Source organism: Bactrocera dorsalis, chromosome 4, assembly GCF_023373825.1.
Source record: "Bactrocera dorsalis isolate Fly_Bdor chromosome 4, ASM2337382v1, whole genome shotgun sequence".
In the NCBI taxonomy this organism is placed as follows: Eukaryota; Metazoa; Arthropoda; class Insecta; order Diptera; family Tephritidae; genus Bactrocera; species Bactrocera dorsalis.
In genome coordinates this window covers 270,195-294,361 of record NC_064306.1, presented here as the reverse complement: position 1 = coordinate 294,361, position 24,167 = coordinate 270,195, and the positions used below count along the sequence as shown (strand labels likewise).

At 39.8% G+C, this 24,167-nt stretch overlaps 1 protein-coding gene across 5 annotated transcripts in view; it reads left to right on the top strand.

Moving 5' to 3' along the window:
• Positions 1 to 24,167, top strand: part of LOC105230479 (uncharacterized) — a 44,845-nt gene that overhangs the window by 18,624 nt on the left and 2,054 nt on the right. For 3 of the 5 annotated variants that reach the window (XM_011211265.4, XM_049456616.1, XM_029552016.2), the window contains 13 exons: positions 8,298 to 9,450; positions 10,311 to 10,646; positions 10,705 to 11,239; positions 11,302 to 11,479; positions 11,536 to 11,707; positions 17,352 to 17,783; positions 17,886 to 19,937; positions 20,004 to 20,119; positions 20,716 to 20,797; positions 21,846 to 22,583; positions 22,663 to 23,213; positions 23,276 to 23,905; positions 23,975 to 24,110. In XM_011211265.4, coding sequence (XP_011209567.4) covers positions 8,298 to 9,450; positions 10,311 to 10,646; positions 10,705 to 11,239; positions 11,302 to 11,479; positions 11,536 to 11,707; positions 17,352 to 17,783; positions 17,886 to 19,937; positions 20,004 to 20,119; positions 20,716 to 20,797; positions 21,846 to 22,583; positions 22,663 to 23,213; positions 23,276 to 23,905; positions 23,975 to 24,110 — 7,111 coding nt within the window. Of the gene's footprint in view, positions 1 to 8,297; positions 9,451 to 10,310; positions 10,647 to 10,704; positions 11,240 to 11,301; positions 11,480 to 11,535; positions 11,708 to 17,351; positions 17,784 to 17,885; positions 19,938 to 20,003; positions 20,120 to 20,715; positions 20,802 to 21,845; positions 22,584 to 22,662; positions 23,214 to 23,275; positions 23,906 to 23,974; positions 24,111 to 24,167 lie in introns of those variants that run through there. The other 2 variants (XM_049456613.1, XM_049456615.1) reach the window with 2 other exon arrangements.

The following is a 24,167-nucleotide window of genomic DNA, read 5'->3' as shown; positions in this document are numbered from 1 at the left end:
GTATGGCAGCGCTCACTTACTACCCGCAGCGCAACGGAAGTGCCAGTTGCAACACTGAGCGGTATAGCGAACCGACAGTAGCTGGCGTTGTGCCAAAGAAACGCTTGAACTGACTAATGCACCAAATTATGGCATAAAAATAACTATACCCACAAGCAACTGAGCAACTGAACTATGCTGAAATAGCATATTTCCGTAATTCTCACAATTCCACCGCTCGTGGGTCACTCGATCAATTCACAATCGGCAACAGGAACGATTATATTAATTAAACCTTTTCGCTGGACAGGAAATGAGATATGTAGAAGAGTTTCCGGGAGTGTTCATCACGCCCTACCCGGTTATGTGTGTTATAAATACATATTTATAAAAACTTACATATGAAAAGAAATGTGTAGCGGAAGGACTAACAACAAATCCACGGATTAGACGAAAAATAAACACATTTTTTTAAATACCTAGTGAGCTACAAGTAAGGGTGGATATGTGTATCGGCAGGGAGACAATTATGCTTTGAATTAAGGGAGTATTCTAGTCTAGAGGAAATGCATTTCAGCTAATTTTTAATGTGTCGTAAAACAGGCAATTAATATTTTCAAAAAATATAATCAAACAAAAAAAATGTTTAATTAGCAGCTGATGAAGTGTGTGTCCCAAAAAATTGGCACTTAACACCCACGATTTCAACCCTCCCAGCAATTTGAAACTCAAAACAAAATTATTAATCTAGAATAATTTCAGAAAGTCGGGAATTACGGAAAAGTTGAAAAAATAGTATTCACTAAATGGTGGCTGCCTGAAAAAAACAGTTATGGTGCACTTCTTGTGACTGTTTGAATGTTCTTAAACATAAAAAATGGAAATTTGGGCAAGTGGCTACTTTCAGACATAGACAAGTCTAGAAAAACACCCTCTAAAAATTTCAGGTAAATCGGTGCAGTAAAACCTGAGAAATCGTGGATCTCGTTTTGAAAAAGACAGTGTCGAGAAAAACGTGTTTAAATTTTCGTTATCTAACCCAACTTGTTTGGATGCCGGGTCAGCAAAATACTTAAATCTCCAGAAATAATTTCCATTTCGACTTTTGAAATTTTCTTGTAGACATATACTTGAGGATTTAAATTTTGAAAATATAAAAAAATCTATTTTTTTATTATTATACTAGCACACCCTCTCAATTTACGAATTTTCGTTTTATACAAATACATGGAGTTTGTGTTTTAAATGGAGCTAGCAAATTATTTTCTACAAAGTAGTATTTGTCTATGCGCACATTCATTTCATTAACAAATAACTACGAGAACGAAGATGTCTGTCATAAGCATTTTGTACGGAACACATCCCAAGTTTACAAGTAAGTCTGAGCGTCAAAATTATAGGACAATAAACTTAAATTAATTCCAAACAAGTAAGTTTTCCTTGCGAAATACACACATACATTCGGTTCCAACAACTGAGATGAATTTGATGAGGCAACTATGTCATTGCTGTTCTTCCGCCACAATTTGTCTGTTAACTTCCAGTAGATAAAAGTCATTTGACAAACTTTCCAACAACGCTGCCAGTCGTCACAAGTGAAAGTTTCTAGTTTCATGCACACTCGCACGCAATTTACAGAGAGCAAAGGGAAAGAATAGTAAAATAAAGTGACGCACAAGTTTAAATATACCGTTTAGCATTGCGAAAGTATGTGTCTTCGGCATTTTCCTTCGGTAACAATACATTTTCTTCAGTCACAAATATAAACGGTAGATAATACAGCAAACTCGCTTACGTGCCGCGAATAAGCGGTATCTTAAGTTTTCTTCCAAAATTTATTCAACATGACTGGTGAACGCTCTACAAATGGTTTTAGTTATTCACGAGTATTAAAACCGTTAAGAGCGAACATTAGTTATACGACCTCATGAGTTTGATGACTTCAAGGTCAAATCTACAACTGAACCATCGATCGAACCGCAAAATTTAAGCGGCAACCACAAATTCCAAATTTAACGGCGATCCATTAGTTTCCTTTACATCTCACTCCTTCTATTACTGCTAACTTTTTGCATGCACTTAGTTAATTATCTGGTCTGGCCTTTTAGAAGGCGTTTATCACTTGCTTCCTCAAGCGAGTGCATGACTAACAATTTGCCTAACGAAAGCGCGAATCATGTAATAAATGTGGAAACAATGACGAAACGTTGGAATACGCGGCAATGGGCACCCCAAAACCACCGAAGCTGGCGTCAGTGCCTCTCTTATACGGCATCAGCGTCGAAGAATTTCGTGTTGGTCAAAACGGATATGGCTTGGCTACAAATCTAACGATGACGCCCACAAGTTCCTCTTTCTGCTTGCTCAATCGAAGCGCATATTCGGCGGCTATTTTTAAACTTCTAGCAAACACGCAAAACCTAAAGGCCACATTCTTTTATAGTTTGAAAGTTGCAAAATGAAAGCTAAAAGTAACTTTCACAATTCACTCAAGTTAAAACGTTGCATTACGAAATTTAATATAAATAGAGCAGCGCTTGAGGGCAAACAGGCGCAGGCGGAAGTTACGGTCATTATTTAACAGTTAAAAAGTTCAGCAATGTCCGTGGGTGGAACTTTGAATACGGTTAAATGCAAAATGTTTGCAGCGCAACCTTTACGCCTAAAGGCCTTCATTAAGCGCGACGCTTGGCGAATTCCTAAACGTTAACGAGGAGAAAATGTGCAGGGAAATGCAACTAATAACAAGGGATTTCAATTTAGTTGTGGCTGATCGCTACAGGAGGCGTTTTCGCTAGACAACCATCATTATCTTAACATAGTTATACTCGTCGAAGACACTTTGTTGAAAAATGAAACCCCATTGTGGTGCTGAAGGCTTTCGAACAACAAAGTAGAAATTAAAGTGACGTTGATTTTTTGATTTCGGGCGCAAAACTTATTCTGAGTGTAACACTACACTGAATAGCAATATTTGCGGCAAGTATTGCCTTTACATAAGACACAATCGCATAGACATTGCATCATCTCTACAATGTCTACTTAAATTGCGAATATTATACTTTAATATTGTTTGTCGAAAAAGTCTTTTCGTATTTTGTCAATAGAGGCCGTTGCAGTCCTATATCTTCAGTGCTAACAATCACATTGTGCCATAGAAAGAAACGTGAGATTTTATGCTTCATTTAACCACAAAAAAATACGGCAAAAATGTGCGAAAATGATCATAGTCCCAACGTTGCGAAGCTCAACAAATGTTCACAAACCCCGGATTAACGCCTGGAAAGGATATGGTGAGTGTTTGGTGGGATTGGAAAGGAATCATTCACTATGAGCTGCTCCAGCCTGGTCGAACGACATACATTTTACTGTCAACAACTGATGAGATTGAAGCAAGCAATCATAAAAACGGCCAGAACTGATCAACATAAAGGTCTTGTCTTTCATTCGGACAACGCTATCTTTGATGACTCGGCAAAAACTTGGAGGGCTTGGCTGTAAAGTTTTGGTACATCCACCATATAACCCTGACCTTGCACCATCGGACTAGAAAACCCAGAGAAGTTTTACACTGATAGAATAATGTCTCTAGCGGAAAAATGGCAAAATGGCCGACCAAAATGGTACAAAGCTATTTATACCATAAATATAAAAAAATAAGTTGAATTTTGATTAGAAATACGAAAAGACTTTTTCGACTACCCAATATGATCCAGTTTTGCAATTGCCTTGAAGTGTTTTAATATGGAAAATGACATTTGGGCATCCTCTTAACTTCACTATCATTAATTACGAACACCCGCCTAGACTTTAGATTTTTAGGCTCGTAAACATGTTGTGCATGGAATGTAAACGCCATATGTCCTTATGGTTTCGGCTGTAAACTTTTGAAGGTTTGTGCGGCAGTGTGCTTCGTTATTTTTCTACAGTTTGTACGTTAAACATAAAATAGCAAGGTGTGTCTCATCTTGTATGGACATAGCCTAACACATAAACACTCATAATGGGACCAACCGCACTAAACGACTAACATAAATATTTTTTATTTCATGAAACGCCTAACTTTTTGCACAAATTCGTTTTACTTTAGCTTTCTGAAATACAACCTGACGTTAAAATAAAGTGAAATTGCGCCATCTCATTGGACAGTTAGCGAACTATGACCCCACTAGTATTTTTGACTGGCGGAAAGAACCGTTTGAGCAGTTTTACCACAACGCGCTATGCCGAGAAAGAGCCCAGTGTTTCAAAATGCATTTCACTTGAAGCCAATCAATGGGAAAGTTTCATAATTTTTAATATAAAACTTTCGATCTTCATACTAAAAATTACAATTAAAATTTTGATTACTGCTTAAAGTTGGATGGCTTAAATTTACGTATACAAAAGTTTGAAATTTCAACACAAACCAACAGACTAAACTTGCGTGTATACCAGACTTAATTGAGCGCCGTGTGTCCCGGTGGCATTAGCGATGTGTCGATGTGTGAACACGCGAATTCCGCCGCTGAGCAACTTGGTTATTTTAATTTAATTTATTGTAACAAAAAATCTTGAAAAAATCGAAAGCGATTGCGTGAAGTTGTCGAGAAATTATTGCGTGTGCAAAACAGAGTTTATGCAGGAATGTTTGACGCCTTCTCACGCCCTAATTTCCTGCGCTTATTTAATTTCCCACACTCTAACTATGTAAATTTAACTAAATTTAATTCGCTATCGTTAGTATATAATCGCCGTAGGTAACCCTAGTTCACAAACGTTCTGTATATTCCCAGAAGTTTCCTAACGCTGACCACTCACAATTAAATATGTCCCCAAATCATCCCTATCCCCTACATGGTTCACTTTCACTTGGCACATGGACTGCAGGCGACTAGAAATAAAAGTTGAATAAACTGAACTTCAGTAGAAACAAATCCGACAGACGTGCGAGAAAACTTTGCTGGCTGCTGCCATTGATTGACAATTTTGCGGTTTTTTGCTTGCTTCGTGCAACACAAACACACTTTTTCACTTGTGCGCTTCCCGCCACAAACAATGTATTTATGTAGTTTTATTGTTGCTTTAAGTATCGCATTTCGCTCCCTGCACTTGTGGAACCGGTGCTCTTGACGCCTATTTGCAACTGGCGGGGCACAAAAAATACGCACACGTCAGGACACTATGCAACGCTTAGCTAAGGCTCTGATTGATTGCTCAACCGCGTCTGATTGGTTGCTCGGTCAATTTGTCGACATGTCCGGTGCTCACTGCAACTACACACACCTTACAAAGTAAAGGATTGGTTCATGCTTGCTGACAACACTTATATTTGTGGCGATTTGCATTGGCAACAACGGCAGCATGTAAGCCTTTGTTTACATACCACAATAACACACAACTACGAAAGTCGTACTGCTGCACTGGAGGACAAAGCAAACGAGCATACTTTCAGGCGTGCACAGCTTATATCACTTGTACGCCCGGAATGACCTCGTTGTAAACACGGAAATGTGTAAATTGTGGCAAATTACAATTAATTTCCCATTAAAGGGCGTTGGGTCAAATAAAACCCGATGACCGATAGCACGCAAAGAAGAAATTTGAAGCTTTTAGTTTAAGACCAAAACACGAGCGGTGCATACGGTTAAATCGAGCGCGTTATGAATGCATTTTTGAAAAACGGTGAACTGCTTACTAGTTAAATACCTGGAATTAATGGGAAATAAGGAGTTCCGTTAACTGCTTTTAGACACAAAGCGGCGAAGGAAAACAGGTCAATCAGCTAACCGCACAAAATAAAAGCAAAACAAATATGTCCACTAAGGAATAGTCTACTGTTTAAGGCGTACAGGAGAAAAGTAGCACCCGGAAATATTGAAGCAAAATACACACGAAAAATTAATGCGAGAAAGTTTAAAAAAATTCAAATTTGCCTTACGCCTTACTGATAAAGAATTATAAAATTCAATTCCATAAATATTTCTTGTCATGTGACTGATTGCTTGTTTTCATATTTCTGCGTGTGCAATTTGCATTCTCAATTCCAATAAAAGTTCAATATTCCTGCTTTTGTGCTTTTGAGCTCACATAATAATAAAAAATAATGGTAAAAGCGGATTTCAGAAAGCAACAGACACACACACTAAAACAATCAAGAAAGAAGTGGGAGTGGATAAAGACAAAGCGGCCTAAACTAGAGCAAATCGATCAAAGTTAAGCGCTGAAACGCAGTAAGAAAACAATAGCGGAAAATGTAAGAAAGTACAAAAAACCGACAAATCAGTGGAAGTAAGCTGTCGCCGAATTAAAATCGATTACCGCCGCGCATGACGAACCACCCTCGCACATAAATTTTGACGCTGACCGTTTATACTCGTAATATAGGAGTCACTAGATTCCATTTGTTGTTGAAAATGTCGAACAGTTTCTGTACATTTTTTGTTATAATTTGATGGCAGAACCATAAAATGCAGCATGTCTTTTACATGCAATTCCCAATTTCGTGTTTAGTTTGGCTATAAACACATTTCGTTCGTGAACAATGTACTCAATACACTGTCCGTTGACACAAATTCGAGACCAATTATTGTAAGTTGGAAAGTTTATTGTATTGGAATCAGGAAATCAGACAAACAAAGGTATAAAAATGTACAATTTATGATCGAGTGTAAAAGAGATGAGCCCATGATGAGTTTTTATCGGCTTAAAATGTGAATTTCAAATGAAAATACATAATTTTAAAAAAGACTTCGGTAGGAACATAAAAATTTTCTTCGATAATACACCGGTTGGAGAGTAATTTTGGAAACACATAAACTGTAAATCAATAAAAAAACGTTATCTATGGTTGGTTGCACCAAAGCTCTTATACCCTTCAAAAATAAGGATTCCTTACAAGTACTGGATTTCGACTAGTCAGTTTGTATGGTCTTAGACAATAATAAACCCCAAATTTCGTGAAGATATATCGACAAATGAAAAAGCTTTTACAAGAACTTGATTTTTTTAACTTTGTTGGATCAAAACCGTACCGATTCGTAGAACATTTCTCGCATACACTGTGAGCAAAAAATAGTAAGACTTTTTAATTTAAATTTCACGCGAAAACCCATTCGTCGAAATATTTGTTTCTAGGTTTGTACGACTGTCAGTAGCATCTGTGCCAAAGATCATTACTGTTTACATCAAGCGTATTCGGCGATTTTTACGATACGTGAAATTATGCAACAAAGAAATTCCATTAAAAATTGTGCGGAGTCAAATTTCTGATCCCGAAATGTTCAGAATGTTGGAAAAAGCTTTCGGTGATAATTGTTTACATTAAGAATTTTAAAATTATGATCAAAGTCTTACTATTTTTTGCTCTTGGCGAGTTTATGGAAAAAATTCGACCCGCTCTATAACATATACAATATATGTACATATGTAAAATTTTTGGTACTCACTTTTTAGTCACTTTGCTCATGTCATAAATTTGGTGGTTGTCCGTTTACACAAACTGCTCGGCGCTCATGCCTTTTTTTTGGATTTTGCATTGAAATATTCTTGTTTTTTTTTGTTGATGTAGAGTAAGGAGTGTTGATGCTGATGGAACGTTATGCTGTCAGCCACTTTGCAACACACTTAACAGCCAATCGCTGACGCAAAATATTGCCTCATACGAAGTGCCACACACACACACACCCTTCTGACGTCGACAAGTGGTCTTGTACTAGTTCATATGTAATTTGGCGGAAATTGTTCTTGTTACTCCCAGCCACTTGTAATTGTTGTAGTAGTTGCTTTTGGCTTATTTTCGTCATTGTGTGTGGTATTGCACTGTCACTGTTAACGTTGCTGATAGTTTCTTGGCAGCAATTTTCGTTTACTATTTCTTGAGCAAAACAATTTTTTTCTTTTCTTTCTGCATTCCGGCATTTTTTGTTGCTTGATAGGATAGTTTGTGGGTGTCGGCGAAGGTTATCGGATGAAGGAGCTGACTTGAATTTATGGTCTTTTCACTTGGCAGTGATTAGGTGGTGAGATAAAGTCTCGCATTACAAATTCTTGTCTATAAAGCGGAAGAATTCAGTTGCAATTTCAGTTCGCTCGCCTCACAGCAACAAGACGGATGAGACAGATTAGCTGCTTGGTTTTTGGTTGAAGTACTGAAACGGAAAATATTAAAAAATATCATATTAATAAAGTAAAGTAAACGTTTTCACACAGCTAATTAGAAAAATATTTACTTTTATCATTATATCTCTTATATGTACATATATATAGTACATATATGTTCCCTTTAAAAATCAAAATGAATTTTTATACTAATATTACCCTTCATCTACTCTTTACAGACGCAGCGAGTTTTTAGGATGCATGTCCTTTCCACTACACACACTTCTGCAGCAACCTGTTAATGGATTCTATAAATTGCAATCGCAGGCATGTCTGAATAGACCTCAGTCGCCAATATTATTGCAGTATCCGGCCGGAGTTACACACCCAGCACAGGTCCACAGTCAGGCTCATCAAACCCCGAGCCCAACGTCACGGAATAACCAGGACGATAAATTCTTTCACTTAAATTCCCATTCGCAGCCCCAGACAGCTGTGCCAGAGACAAGTGTCGCCAACGGCATACGCACAATGACATCAACGCTGACAAGACAGAAAAGCGAAGAGGATGTCATGAGCATCGACAGCATGGCTCAGGCGACAGCTGGCAACAATATCGAGCATCCAATGACATTGAGCCGGAAGGCTTTGCATCAGCGTGATGCCGATGAAAATCTGTTTTTACGTTTCCTCGAGTTGGACCCACCCACAGATACAGCTGCGCCTACAAATGCCACCAGTGCCACACCATCCGCTTCTGGCGGACGTCGTCTGTCCGCTACTAGTAAATCCGTTGGTCGTACACCATTCACTATGACTAAAAAACTGACGCGTACCGCTGAGCGTGGCTTCGGATTTTCCATTGTGTGGACACATCCGCCGCGTGTCGAAAAGATTGAACCAGGGCTCTCTGCTGATCGGGCCGGCATACAGCCGGGCGACTATGTGATTTTTGTAGACAAACAAAATGTAGTAACCATGCCAGAAGCGGATGTGCTCAATTTAATACGTTCACAAGGTTCTACGCTGACGCTAGAGGTTTTTAGACGAACCGGACCCGCCGGAGGTGTAGGCCTCGGCTCTATGCCACCAGCGCTCAGTATTAGCAGCCGCGGCCATCCACCTGCACCGGTAATGAATGGAAAAGCCACACCAAATACGCGTTTAGCTAGTACCGCAAGCGATGAGCAGCAGTCAGTTACTGGTGGTCCAACGAATTCGTCACGCCGTGTCGGCGTGCCGACTGCGCCGCCAACATTAACTGCAGGACCAACAGCAACAGTTGCTGTAACGAACGTACGTCCGTCCACAGCCTGTTCCGGCGGCACTACCTCGTCCATTGAGGCGGCGAAGCGGCGACTGCACCTACCACAGGTTACGTTCAGCAAGGAGGTAGGAAAAGGTGTCATTGTATAAGCGAAGACAGAGGGCATGCTTTGGAAGGGTTAAGAAAAAGACTAGTGCCAAAATATTGTGAACGAATTTATATGTTTAAGTATGGGGTTGAATAAGTTTTTGCCATTTTCACTTAATAATTTTACTCATTATTGATTATTGATTTGTTTGTTTTGTTTTTATTTAATTTGAAAATATGTGTAAAAGCACAAAGTTGCCTCAACTAACGCTCCCAGCCGAGTGAAAAAGTCAGCGTTTTAGAAGAGTTAAGCCATTTACATTTAAGTTATGTTTTTAGATATTAAAACTTGAGCACTCTATAGTCGAGTGAGACAAGCAAAACCAAGTGAATGTTTTTAAGCAGTACACCACGTAACACATAATCATGTGCCATTGGAATCTTTTAAGTTTTCTTATGTAATCATTATTTTACTCCATACATTAGCACCAACCAATTGGTAATCATCAAATCCTATGGGTGTAATTACAAGATGAATCCCCTAAACACATATATTTAATTAGATTTTTGTAACCACAATTTGAAGTTAATTTTTATCAATCTGTGCTATTTCTTCGTATTTTTCTCGCACGCATTGCTGATTATATTTAGAATTAACTTAACTTTGCGTTTTTGTTTAAGTTTATGTTTATTAATGCTATTCGTTGTAAATTTAAAAATGCTGCTATGTTGACAATAAATGCTTTTTAAAAATTTATTTAGGTATGTTTATTTTCGAAAAAATGTTTTTAGTTTTCCAGTTTTAGCATTGCACATTCCCGTGTAGAAGACATAGCTTCGCATCACCTCGTTTTTAAAAAACACTAAGCTGTATATATAAACTTTTTTTCCGTCCCAGTCTATCGGGCCGATTACAGATAACCGTCGCCGTTTACTGTTACAACTGATCAGCCGCGAACAGAACTTTATCGCAGCGCTGCACTTCGGCATGCAGCGTTTTGTTCAGCCGTTGCAAGACCGCAAAGATCTCATATCGCCAAATGATCATCGAACACTCTTTCAGAACATTGACGAGCTGTTGCGCATCTCCGAAGATATACTGGAACAACTGTGCAATGATGATCAGGAACCACAAATGAACTTTGCCTCCCGTGTGTATCTTTCGAAAACCACAGCTATTTGTGCGGCATATAAAAAGTATTGCAATGGCATCAAGCGAGCTGACTGTGTGCTAGTATGTTTGCTTATCGCGTCATTTCCTTACAATTTAATATAACATTAACATTTTCCAGGTGAACAAGTCGCGACAAATGGGCTCGGAGTTTGTTGCCTTCATTACAGAACCACAAGTGCCGCGAAAACGCCCAGACCTTACGATGTTTATTCATAGACCCTTGCAGCATTTTCGTGAAATATTGAAGCTAATGCAACTGCTCGCTTCCAACTGTCATGTCGATACCGAGGAACATAAAAATTTCACTACTGTAATTGCTGAGCTTCAGGCCGCGTATCGAGAAATTACTGTGAGCAGTGGCTTAATGGAGCCGCTTGGCGAAGGCCGGCCTTTGCTCACGTTGCAAGATCTCGAGTCCCGCATGGTCTTCACTAAGTGCAAACCATTCACGCTGGCCGTACAAGGACGCCAATGGATATTTGGTGGCGATCTGTCACGCGTGGAAGGCCGCTCCGTGAAACCCTACTGGACCTTGCTCTTTAGTGATATCATCGTGTTTGCAAAGGTCAGCCGAGACCGCGTCTTATTCATAACCGAGGAGCCTATTCCAATTGCGAATATTGTAGATTCCTGTTTTCATATGCGTAAAAAAAGTTAGTCTGAATTCGATACCCAATCGAGTGCAATTATTAATCAATTTTCATTTGTACCGCAGCCACAGAGTTCCGTCTTACAGTCGATCCGAACGGGCGCTTGGCCGAGAGCCCAACCGGCTATTGTGCACCGGATCTTACTCGCACACCCAAGAAAAGTGCTCGTCGAAAGAGTCTTCTGCTGCGAGCGCCCTCTTTAGAGCTAAAAGCTGTCTGGCAGAACCTCTTACAACGTCAAATGTGGGTTATTTTTCAAAGGTGTTTTAAATTTCTACATTAATTATAATTATTTGCAGTTTTTTGGTAAATGCCGCTCTTGGATCAACGCCGCTCTCAAGTCCACTAGATTCTCCAGATGTGCTTAATACTCTAGTGCCACTTAGTGATATCGGCATTGCGTCTGCATCCATTATCTCGATCAAGCACTCATCCATGGACAGCATCAACGCAAAAAACAGTCAGCAACAGGTGCGTTTATTACGTCAGGGTGGCCATTTGGCAACCGGCGATTCCTATGAAAACTTACAACGTCTCGCCAGCACACTGGTCGCTTCGCGCTGCAGTACACGCATGACCCAAACCACGCGAACTGCTTCTTGTTCCTCTCAAACAGCATCACCGGCGCGCCACACACTCACAGGTTGTCTTGGGGGTCATGGTGGTGGTGGTATTGCTGGGCTTGGTGGTCTCACAGACAGTGCACCTTCGCTGCGCTCATTAACATTAACGCGCCGCCATTTAGTTGCCCAGCAGCTGGATGCGCGACCTTTAGCGGCTGCTCGTGCATACAATTCAAGCGCAAATAACTCCAGTACTTGGCTCAGCTTAAGTGGCAGCAGCCTGAACACACAAACTTTATGTTCCGGAGAGCATTTGCCCACTTGCAAGTGTCTCACCGCTATCCCTGAGGCAGCATGTGAGCCCGCCGCTGCCGATACAAAGCATGACATCGACACATTTTTCTTGCAACAACGTTGCGCTGACGGAGGTGAACGACTGCTTTTAATCGACGGACAAGGGCGCTATTGTGTAACAACAACGGCCAAGAGTAATGCACGATCTCCTCGACGTAGCGATAGTGCATCGCACACCACTCAAGCGGCAATGTCAACGCCAGCTCGTAGTGTGCGCAGCGTTGTGACAAGCTCTACAATTGCTACCACCAGTAGACCACCTAAATTACTAGAGTTTTCGCTTAGTTCAGTGGGACGCTCCTTTATTGACGAAACCGATGTGGCGCGACCAAATGACTCGCAGAACCTCTCACTGACGACTCCCGACACACCCACACCGAATATATCGCCCTCCTCGCAGCCATGCAATTCAGATGCATTCTCTAATGATTTTGTTCCCACTCAAAATATAAAAACACAAGAACACGAAAAAGCCAACAAAATTGATATTAACACTTGCTCAGATACTGATGTTAATGGGAAAGTAGATAAAGAAGAAGAGCGCAAAAAATCACATGTTGCCAAAGACATACCACTGGCGCAATTTGGTGGATCTTGGGATCTACTCGAGTTGGATATGAACCTACAGGAAGTGAACATTGATCCCTCCTACGATACTGATGTGGAAGAATGCATATTTATGGGAGATGAACATGAGGTGGACGAAGATGATGAGATCGATGTGAGTGTTGTTGTGGACGATCCATTTGGAGTACTACCGACAAAACCGACGCCACCAGACTCATTGGATCTGTGATTTGATTTTTGGTTAGAAGGTGCAGGTATTTACGATGAGGACGACGATCTGGACGTTGAGAACAATAGAGACGAGAATGACTTTGATTGTCACATTGAATACCAAGTATTAACTAACTGAAGACCATACAACGTAACAATTTGAGCCAAATGCAGACACATGCCGACTGACATTAGCGACAATGTATAAAACAACTTTTCAATTATGCGCTCATTTCCTAGTTATTTTATTGACATTGAAAACATTTACTATCCATTTCACAAAACTTAAATGGAGACACTTACTCCATGGAAACCTCACTACTTCCGCACACCCAAATTCATACTATAGCAAATACATCTATTGCCGTATACCACCGATCCCGCTCAAACACTAATCCGTCGATTGCTTGCTCTCACTTGCACGCTCCTCAGCCACATTGACGTCGATGCTTCCGCAAAATAAAACCACAAACATTTAGATATTAGAGTTGATATTGTTTTTGTTGTCTTGCCCTTAGCCCAGGCCAACTACACTCTGACAGATGTGTTGTTGTGGTCAACGCGTGTGCGTAGCGTTGTGCTGTGCGCGACCCCTTACCCAAAAATTACTCAAGTAAGCGAAGCCCAGAGGCTTGTTACCAAAGCTCAGCCGGTTGATTAAAGACAAAATGGATAAATAAGTGCCATACGCTTAGATAGGACAAAAATTACACGAATTCAGTTGAAACAATTACAACTCATTATTACGGTTGTTTAGTCTTAGAAGACTCAAATAGAGTAATTAAGTTTAAAGTAGATTTCAGCAACGTAGCTTAATTACGTATTGATTTATTTGTTGTTGTTGTTGATATGTGTGTAAACAATAAACTAACCGTTGTACAATTATTTACGCAACATGCCACAAAGAAAGCGGTATGATAACTAGTTACGGGTTTTAGATTCATGTACCGTAGAGTATGTTCATTACTTTGCTTACATAATGTTTAACCCAAATCACACTCCCATTTATATGGAACAATGGAAAAATGGAAAATTGTTAATGGCTCAAGAATTGACGCGCACAAAGAGCAAACTAATTATTAGAAATCACCACTGGTGAGGTAGAAGTTATTGATTATGTGGTAGTTAACTATTTTATTTAATTCCTTGTATTTGTGAGTAAGTAGTTCAAATATAATAACGGTTGTTACTACTAATTAAGGTTTTTGTAGCTAAAATTAAAATCGTAGAATTTTTATGTTCTATCAAATTCGAATTGAATAGCAAATAAGTTGTTAATATTAAAAACTTTATAAAGCTAGCTAATATGGCTACCTATAGCAAAGATATTCCTGCCGAAACACTCATGTACATATATGTATATAGTGCTCTCAAGATCAAATTTTACCCGACAAACTGCTGGCAAAATCTCGCACTAATTGACGTGTGAAGTTCAAACTTCACATGAACATAAAAAAGGTTGTAATGTTGTAATAATCAAGGAAAAACTATCTTATCGATGCGGTTTGCGCGCACAGTTTACATGATCCGGTTCAATTTGATCTTGAGTACATATGTGCATCCCTTTTTTACAGCATAGCCGATTACCAGTAGTCCAGTGTTGGAGTGAGTAAACACTGCTCTAATCTTTATTTGCAAAATTCGTTTTTTATTCTATTTAATTTAAATTTTTAAATCATTTGTACGAGTGCGAATGGATATTCTGGTCTAGATGACTAAATTGTAGGCAAATTTCAAACTAAGTTAAAAAAATTAATATGTTTTTACTGTAAGGGACCGGTGAAGTGGCGGCTGCAAAAAACGGTGCTTCCTGGTTGACATAATTTCAACCAAAAAATGTTTAAAATTCGTCACTAGCAAATACGTTGCTAACGGATTGATCTTTGGCTAAGAAAAAAAATCAAAAATGGCGTCGACTTATAAAAAAAAGGTTTTTACGTACTTTTTTTGTTGATATTTTCGAACTTTTTAAACATACCTGAAATTAAAATTCTCCAAAAGCGGAGGCAGACGCGAAAAGAAGATGTATGATAAAGATGTTTATCAAATTTCAAAGGAATCGATTAAGTAGAATTCTGGATATCATGTCAGCAACCTCAAAAAAGTTTTTTTTCGAAAAAAACGCGTTCAAAGTTTTACGTTAAGAAACCTAAACGGTCCAGTGGCTACGACACTAAAACGGCAAAACCTACGAAAATAATTTGAATTTCGAAAAATCCTTTTAGGAAGATATTTTCGAATACCTAACCTATAAAATTATGAAATGAAAATTTAGATTTTTTTCAAATTTCTAGACTAGAATACACACGAGTCAGATTTGCTTAGTAAAAAACATTGAGTTCAGTTTATTTTATCAACAATTTAGTTATTAGTTCAAAAATAGAAACAAATCCTCGCTGGTAAGGCGCTGTAATTCTTATTGTAGCCTAAAAACTCTTAGATATTGAATTGCTATTTCATTTTACTATTTAATTGTCAATTGCGTTACTTAAAAGCCGACAATTTTACTTAACAAATCTTTTTAACAATTAACTGTTTTACGCAAAAGCTTGCTGAAAAGTTATATCGGAAAGCCAGCACAACTGTTGAAAACTCCATAAACTTATAGATTTTTCTCTAAACTAATATTGGTTGTAAGTAAGTCTCATTTCATCTAATATTTAAATGCAATTATTAAAGTAAGTCAAATCCAAATCCACCACAAAAATGCTTCCAACTACTTCCTTTTGCAATCAGCATTATTCCATTTTAATAACAATGCTCAAATTTGTTTATAGTTAGTACAAATTTACAAAACATAATTAATATAAAATCGTTGTCGAAAAAAAGCAAGAAAATTCCACAGGAAACTGCAAACTAATAAAGAGTTACAAAATTATATACATACATACTTGGAGTGTATGTAAGCCTAAGTGTAAAAGTAAATATATGCAATTTACAATCAATCCTTAACGAAACGAAATTATTTTACAGTTATTTAAATAATTACATACATCGACTTTTGAGAATTAAAAACTCGCTACACTCTAGTCGCTTGGCAAGTTTCAAACAGTAATATTAATATTTAAATTCGCTATAAATTTCATTAGTAAGCAATACGATTACATAGCATACGAAGACATACCAAAGTACATAGTACACCACAAGCATATAATTACATAGAAATACTTGTAAAATATTATCATCAGACACTCATGTAGTTTAAACAATGTAGCTTATGGTAATTGATTATATATATATTTATAGATACATCTCTTCATTCAAAGTGTATTAATAGTCATTAGTAAGTGAGTAAGTGATTTTCATTTACAGTAATGCATTGCAACTTCTATCAGCGCAAGAAAGGGCTGAACATATAGAGTTACTAAAGAAGCAAAAGAAAAAAAAAATATTGCAATTGAAATTGAAGAAATTTATGAATGAAAATAAATAAAACAAAATATGATTCTTTGAATAAAAACGCTTGTGAATTTATTTCGACGTTTTGAGTGTTGTGCTTTAGTTTTCGCTGCTGTTACACTTTACATGCCTCTTCGTTTTCGTTTTCATATTAATTTCGAATTTATACTTCCTAACAAGCCTATCTACCTTGGTGCAACTTCCCAAAGCCAAATAAACTAATTGACTATTTCAAAACTGAGAATTCGGCAGTATTTCCATTTCCTTATCAATACTTTCATTAAAGGAATTTTTTAAAATTAAAACTAAGCCTTTCTACCTTAAATAAATAAATTAATGAATCAGGCACTGCAATCAACAAGAATCCAAAAAATTATCTATATAAAATTGAAAGTTGTGATGGACTCCATTTCATAAAATTATTACAAAAAAAGCATTTCTTGCGCAGAAATACCTTTCTCGTTCCTTTTTTCATTTCGTGCGTCACTGCTTGAATCGATATTGAACAATATTGGTATGAGCACAGAGCAGATCTATCGAAACTATGCTATCTCCTAAACATTATTTGTTACAAGCGTTTTTAATCAAAGATTATCCAGTCGAGAATGTGACACATTTGTCCTATATTTGTAAATATTTAGAGCTTAATAGTTTGCTTAAAATTTTTTTTATTAATTTCAAATGCAATAATTTTCACCTACGGTGCAGTAGAAACAATTTTAGTTTTTTAACGTTTTCTTTGTAAAGTAGTTATTTTGCACGAAAGATAAATGAGACCATCACAATTTTCCATTTTATAGCAAAAATATGAATCTCAATGAAATCGAGTTTGTTTCTTAAGTCTTTTGAATATGAGCCCAAATAGCGTCGCTTTGTTTAACGTTTGCGTTCGTTCGAGGCGAAAGTGTAGCAAACTATTGGGCAGCGAGTAAATTAACTCATTAATTCCCCTTTTCTCCTCTACATTTCACTTCCCAATTACTATGCCTCCATGTGTGTATGTATTTGTATTCTTCGCACAGCAGAAACGCCATTCTAACGCATCGGAGCAAATCGAAATGTTAATCGATGAAAAGTGTCGCATCCTAAACAAGACTGGCACCTCCAAGTCGAATGCTCTTCATCTTGCCAACTGGATGAAAGGTCAGCTGGACAAACAGCAGGAGCAAGCGAGACTGGCAGCGCAGCGTTCACGCGAGAACATCAGTCATGAAGAGGAGCACTTACTCTATCCGGAGAATGATCAAGATGAGCGTATAACCTTTTGGACTAGGCAGCAGCTTGAGAAGCGCACCAAAGAACTAAATTTGGCCAAAGAAAATGGTAGTATGAAGGCTCGGCCGAATTTCGGTGGCAAACGTTTAAGTGGCGTGGAAGAGCTCAGCATGAGTGATGCTTACTCAGAGAACGTGAGTCAGTTGAGTCAATCTCACAGCACCACTTCAGGTAGTCAGGTAAGTTTGGTTTGACTTTTGCTAGTTCATCAAGTACTTGCTTAAGTGTGCACATCACTGATGCTTTCACTTTTCATTCATATTACTTCAACTCATTGCCAGATCACTGTACGCTCTAGTCCCATTGTGCTTGATAAGCTAGCAGTCTGTCGTCATTGTCATAAGAATTGCCAACAAGCCGCTTTGGGTCTTCAACAGTCAATGTCACCCGCTATGCCCGCCTCACACACGAAACGCTCGGCCATTGACACAATGATCGCCGAAGGTAGTGTAGGTGGTGGTAGTGGCAGCGGACTGGTGTGTACGTCACTAAAGGTGCAACATAGCCAGTCGTCACCCAATCGCTGCTGCAGACTCAATGGGAATGCTAGTCAGGCTGGCAGCACCACTAGTATATCATCGAGTACGATCACGGGCGAACAACCCAGCGAACACTCATCCAAGGTAGTGGCTAGCAGTAGTAAACGGGAGACCGGCGATACCGAAAGTGATGTGGCGCAATTAATAACTGACGATCTTTCGCATTCAGAGGCTACGGACGACAGCATCGGTGGAATACCAAGTAGCAGCAGTGGAGTCGCCGGTGTCGATGAAATACAACGCCGACTCACCGACAGCTTCAGTAAATTACGAATTCTAGACGAACGACGTGAGGCTAAAGGTTTGGATGTCAAGCCTGGACCACAGCCTATGCCTCGAATACAGGACCCACAACAGACGGTATTTATGAATGGATATTGTTTATCGAGCTCATCTAGCGGTGATAGAGACAATGAAAACAAAGCATCTAGCGACAGAAAACCACAACCACAGCCAAGAACATACCGAGTTACATTACAAACTGCTACGAAGGAAACGGCAAAGGAAGCCGCCGACAAACAGGTGAAAACCACTGTTACCATTACAGAAACAGCGCAAATAATCCGTACACAAGAGCAGGAAAGCGCGCATTTTGTTGATACGAGTCGCACTACAACGAAAAGCCCCAAATCTCCACACATGCCTGTCATATTAAAATCCCCAAAGTCACCTGGCACACCGGCCTCAGCGGCTCGGTTCATAGCATGCAATTGTCAATGCACACCCGCTGATTTTCAAAATACCACACTCAGTCCGGATGAGCTGGAACAGCAGACTTGCAAACTGATCGATTCACCAAAGCAGTCACCCCAAATGCCACGTCAACTGCAGTTGCAGGGGTCAGCGAATAGCGTAACAACTGAAAAGACGCACAAGTACTGCAAGTGCATTTGCGGTGGTCAATCATTGGTTACAGCAAAGGATGAGCACTCATTATTCCAATTTAACGGTTTAACGGCGAGACAATTTGATAGAAAACTCACACCCACTACTCCGCTGCCAACACCAACGTCTACATCAGCACCAGCACACCCGTCCGCCTCCATGTATGACAGCAACTTCGTGCCCACTATCGCTGTTGTACCACCCACGCCTGAGGCATTGCTCACAATGACCTCGACGAATGTTTGGGATAATAGCGGAACAAACTTAGCAACTAGCACAACAACACAGCTGCAGCTGAACAACACACCCGGCCAGGCGGTTATTGAAAATATTCCAGAGGACTCTTGCGATGAATCGCCTCTAGACGAAGAACCGCCCTATCGCCCGATGAGCAATGCGCTACGGCGTTACGGCACCATGTCTAGCCTGGAGAAACTGCCCTCAGATGATCGAATGGACGGCGACATAGACGAACTAGAAAATGATGATGATAAAAGCGAAGTGCCTGGCGATACAGAAGAAGATGATGACGATCTGGACGATAAAGCACGTGCTGATACGGTAGACAATATGTGTGAAACCAGCAAGTCAAGCGTATACAGCAACGAAGTGATGGCTGGCGGCTCATGTGTACTAGTGGGTGGTGTCTGGACAAGTCGAGCAAGCGGACTGGTGGGCGGCAACAAAATGACGTTCTTCGAGGAATCTCGAGCATTTATCGATAAATATTTAGGAAGGTGGAATCAAGAGCAAACGACTTCCTCACCTGCTGCCACTACTTCCGAAACAGACGAACAAGCCGACGAATGCACCTCGGGTGCCACATCGGGTGAGGAAGTGTGGGGAACGCCGACAAGTGGTGGGGACAATGACGATATGCATCTAGTAAACTCGGAAAATACATACTCAGTAAGAAAGTAAAGACAAGTGGGTGACGCATCTTTAATACTACTTTGCACTATTTCTCATTTTTAGTCGCCTACCAAGTCAAGCAATTCACTAAATGATGACGACGATACCGAGCTAATGATGGACGAACTACTCATGGCCCCACCAATGACTGCAAGCACCATTCGAGGACTATTGCCACGGTAAGTTCTAACACGTTACATAAGCTTTCGATTAGTTGCAGATATACTGTATTAAAGAGATCGACTTACATAGATAATAAATTTATTTGCCATAAGAGTTTATTCATAATATTTGTGTAGTTTCATTAGTGCTACTCGTACTTTGGATATAAATCGGATTTGAAAGTAAATAAAAAGTATTGTATTCAAGATACGCATCAAATACTTTTATATTCTTACATGTAAACGTATTAAATTAAAAAAACATAACGTAACGTAACAAATAGTTGGGATATAGTCACACCTTAATCGTTGCGATATTTAGGCTCAACTAGAACATATATGTATGTACATTATGTATAAGTGTTTGAACAAAAATTTAAGCCGGATTTCAAACATAGCTCATATTCGATGTAGAAATACGAGTACAATATCATTTGATATAGTTTTTTTAACAATTGCATTATTTATATACAATTAGAAGTTTACTCTTAGTATATCAGAATGATCACTAGTTTGTAAATCTCATTGTAATCTCTGTTATAATTTACTTCATCAAATCATTTGAAATTCATCATTTGAAAATCAAACAAAAATTTCATTCATCAATGCTGTAGACGTCGCTTAGAGCCACTTTTTGAGGAGGAGACCGAAAGCGATGAAGAAAAGACCCAGCAGGAAAGTGAAGATGTTAAAAAGGTGGGTCGGCTTTTTGCGTTTGCATGTCTAGATTCAATATAGAAATCAAGAAGTTTTATCAATTTTCTTATATATATATATGTAAATATTGTGCGTTTTGTTGAATCACAGGCTCACAGCTTCAAATATTTCCGAACATTTTGTATTATTATATTTAGTAGTGAACTAATAACAGTTATCGACATTTACTATTAATTGCCGTTAGAAATATTTTATTTAATTTTTATGTAATCGAATCACGTTTATCGTACGTCTTGTTCGCTTTTATTCGATTCTTATATTCTTTTCTTCATTACATCTATTTCTTTTCATACTTCATCAACTTCATGCTTTCTGTTGCCCATTGATGTATGCACTCATGTTGCCATTTGCCACTTGCCATTTTATCATTGCGCCACACTGCTCAATATGTTTATGTATGTATGAACGTATGTATGTGTATGTGTTTTGGTCTTCTAGAAAGTCGTAGTGCGGCTAGTGAAGCTCTAGCACAACTTGCAACATTGTCAATTCATACAAATCAAGAAATGACATTTGCTCTACGCCAATTTTCAAAAATTAATTGCTTATAACAACAACTATAAATCCATCAAATTACATGCTCATAAACAAAAAATTACAACAAACAACAGCAACCATTACCTCCTACTAACAATCAAAAAATAGACAAAACACAAAAACTCTTCATGGAATGGGTTCGGACATAGTATACATAAACCTTAACGGACAGCTAACTCCAAAAGTGTTAAGAATTAAAAATCTTTCAATTTAATAACACCAGTACGTGTATTAAAGAAATACAAACAGATAGTCCAAAATATTAACATTCGCTGTTTATGTTAAACATTCATCGAAAATTCCGTGCAAACTAATCACTAATTCCCACACTATCATCGTCATTGCATTGGCGGTCCTTGCGACTCGCAATAAGACTCGTCCACCAACAATCCACGACTCTCCAGAACCAACTACACACCAACCACAACAAACTTATAGTACGCTATAAACCAGAATTGATTAGTTGAATTCTATTCCCAACAATTGGTAGGGGGAAACAACGACAAATGGCCACTATTTAAAGGATTCAGCTGGAAGCTCAAGCGACGAGGATCTCTCGAACGAGAAGAGCTACGAATTGGAGCTGGAGGAGGAGAACGAGAACCCAATGCCATACGCCCCGAAGGCACCACATATACATGGTCATATTCCACCGCCGACGTCAATTCCGACGAGCTGGGAGCAGGCGTTCGCGCAATCCCAACCTCCTCATATGGCCAGCAAGGTAGCTCTGCCAGTCGGTGTTCTGAAGGCCTCATCTTGCGAGTACCTACTCGAACAGCGTACAATGGTCCCGCTGCGTACAACCAGCATTACCAACAGTCCACCAACAGTGAGAGCTACTTCGGCAACACCAATGAAAGCAACATCGCCGCCATCGGCGAAAGTAGAAGTGGAATTGGAGGCGGCGTCACAGCAGACTGTCACGATGCAAGTGGAGATGAAAGCGACGATGAGGAGTACTACTACTATGATGATGACGACGACGCGGACGATCAAGACGCCACCGTCGCCACGGAATCAACCTCCTTCATCGATTTCTACAACAATCAACAGCGCGAGCGCCAGTATCGTGAAAAGCAGTTGCAACAACGGCAGTGGGAGTACCCAAACTACATCCACAACAACTGTACGACCGGCGAAATTCGTACCACCGCCGCCTCCACCGCGCCGACTATTACTAACACAAACAAATTTGCAGACAAGTGGCAGAGACATGCCGAAGGCGGTAAGCACTGATTCAACCAACTTCACACTAAAGTTTCATAGAAAACCGTAAATCTATGTTTTTTTTTTTTTTGCAACAGCCAGTACCACCTCAACGAAGTTCTGGCGCTTCTGCTGACGTTGGCTACTCAGCGGATGTAAGCACCGCCGACGAAAGTACAAATGCAACGCGCGCAGCCACTATGCCTATCACAAAAGTAGCACCGTTGGCAGCGATGGGGAAGGTGACAGCGAACCAGAAAGCAGCCGGTGGCAATCTGCGTTCTGCTGTCGCCGCAGCCGTACCAAAGCGGGTGTCTTCAACGATAATAGAGACATCACTGCTGGGATCAGGCACCAGCAAGGCAGCCTCCACATTATCAACAATAGTTTCGAAGACGACGAAGGAGTCATTGCAGGGGGAGCGACAGCAACAAACGCATCCGTTACAGAAAATCCCAACCGAAGTAGTGACGAAATCAACGGTAGCGCGATGCGGCAACGAAAGTTCAAAATCGGACGTTGTCCCAGCGCCCATTGGTTCGGGCTTAAGTCCGCGTCTAGAAATGCGATTGGCACTCAACCACGACATTCTCGGCGACGAAGACTTAATTTGTTACGATCCTGGTCCGGATCTAACAAGAATATTGGGGTACATAATGGACATTTATTGATTGTAAAGTTAGAATAATATTTAATAATATTCTTCTACAGGCACGACCTATCCACATTTCAGCGACGGACGGGTCGCGATTTATTGAGTCGTTCAGCAACGAATCGCGTTCAGCCAAAAGAGGCTGTCATATCGTTCTCTCAACAGCGAAACTCGAAGATGGACACTCCGACTGTGAACCGACGTCCACGTCCGAGTTACGGCAACGTCAGCACTTCTCTAACGACAGGTTTGGTTGGTGGCGCACGCGTCGGCGGCGCTCCACAACCCCTGCTGCCAAATCGAAATACATGGAGCAATTCTGTATCTGCGGATCAGAGCAGCGGCGTCTACGCAAGAGGCGACGAAAGCAACAAAAACTACAATTACAGCAGCGACGAGAGCAAATTAAGCGATCTCGAAATCTTAGCGAGACGCGAGAAGACATATTGCATGTCTCAATTGAAGAGTGGCTCACGAGTCAAGACGAAGGCGACGGCGACGGCGACAACAACCACAATGACAATGGAAACAATGGCGGTGACGATGAACAGAGATTCCTTGACAAGTCCTCAAGCGACGAGGAAGAGTACTTCTTCGATGGGCATGGAGATTGAGACTGGTAATGTGCGATCACGTAAGATCGGGCGTGATGAGAGTGCGTTGATTGAAGCGGGCAAAGGATCTCGACTGTAAGTAGTAAGCCAACAATAGTGTAGATTTTGAGAACGCTACTAAATGAGTACACAATTTCTCTTTAGAATTAACTTCATAAAACGACGCAACTCGGAAAGCCCGACTTCCCCGAACTGTTCTCAGAGCTCACTAAGTGAATCTAACGCAAGTGGTACACCAGTCCATCGCCTCGCGGTACAAATGTCACCACGAAAAGATAATGTAAAAAAACATTTTGGTAAAAAAATTTCAGTTCAAAATAATTATTTTATTTCCCTC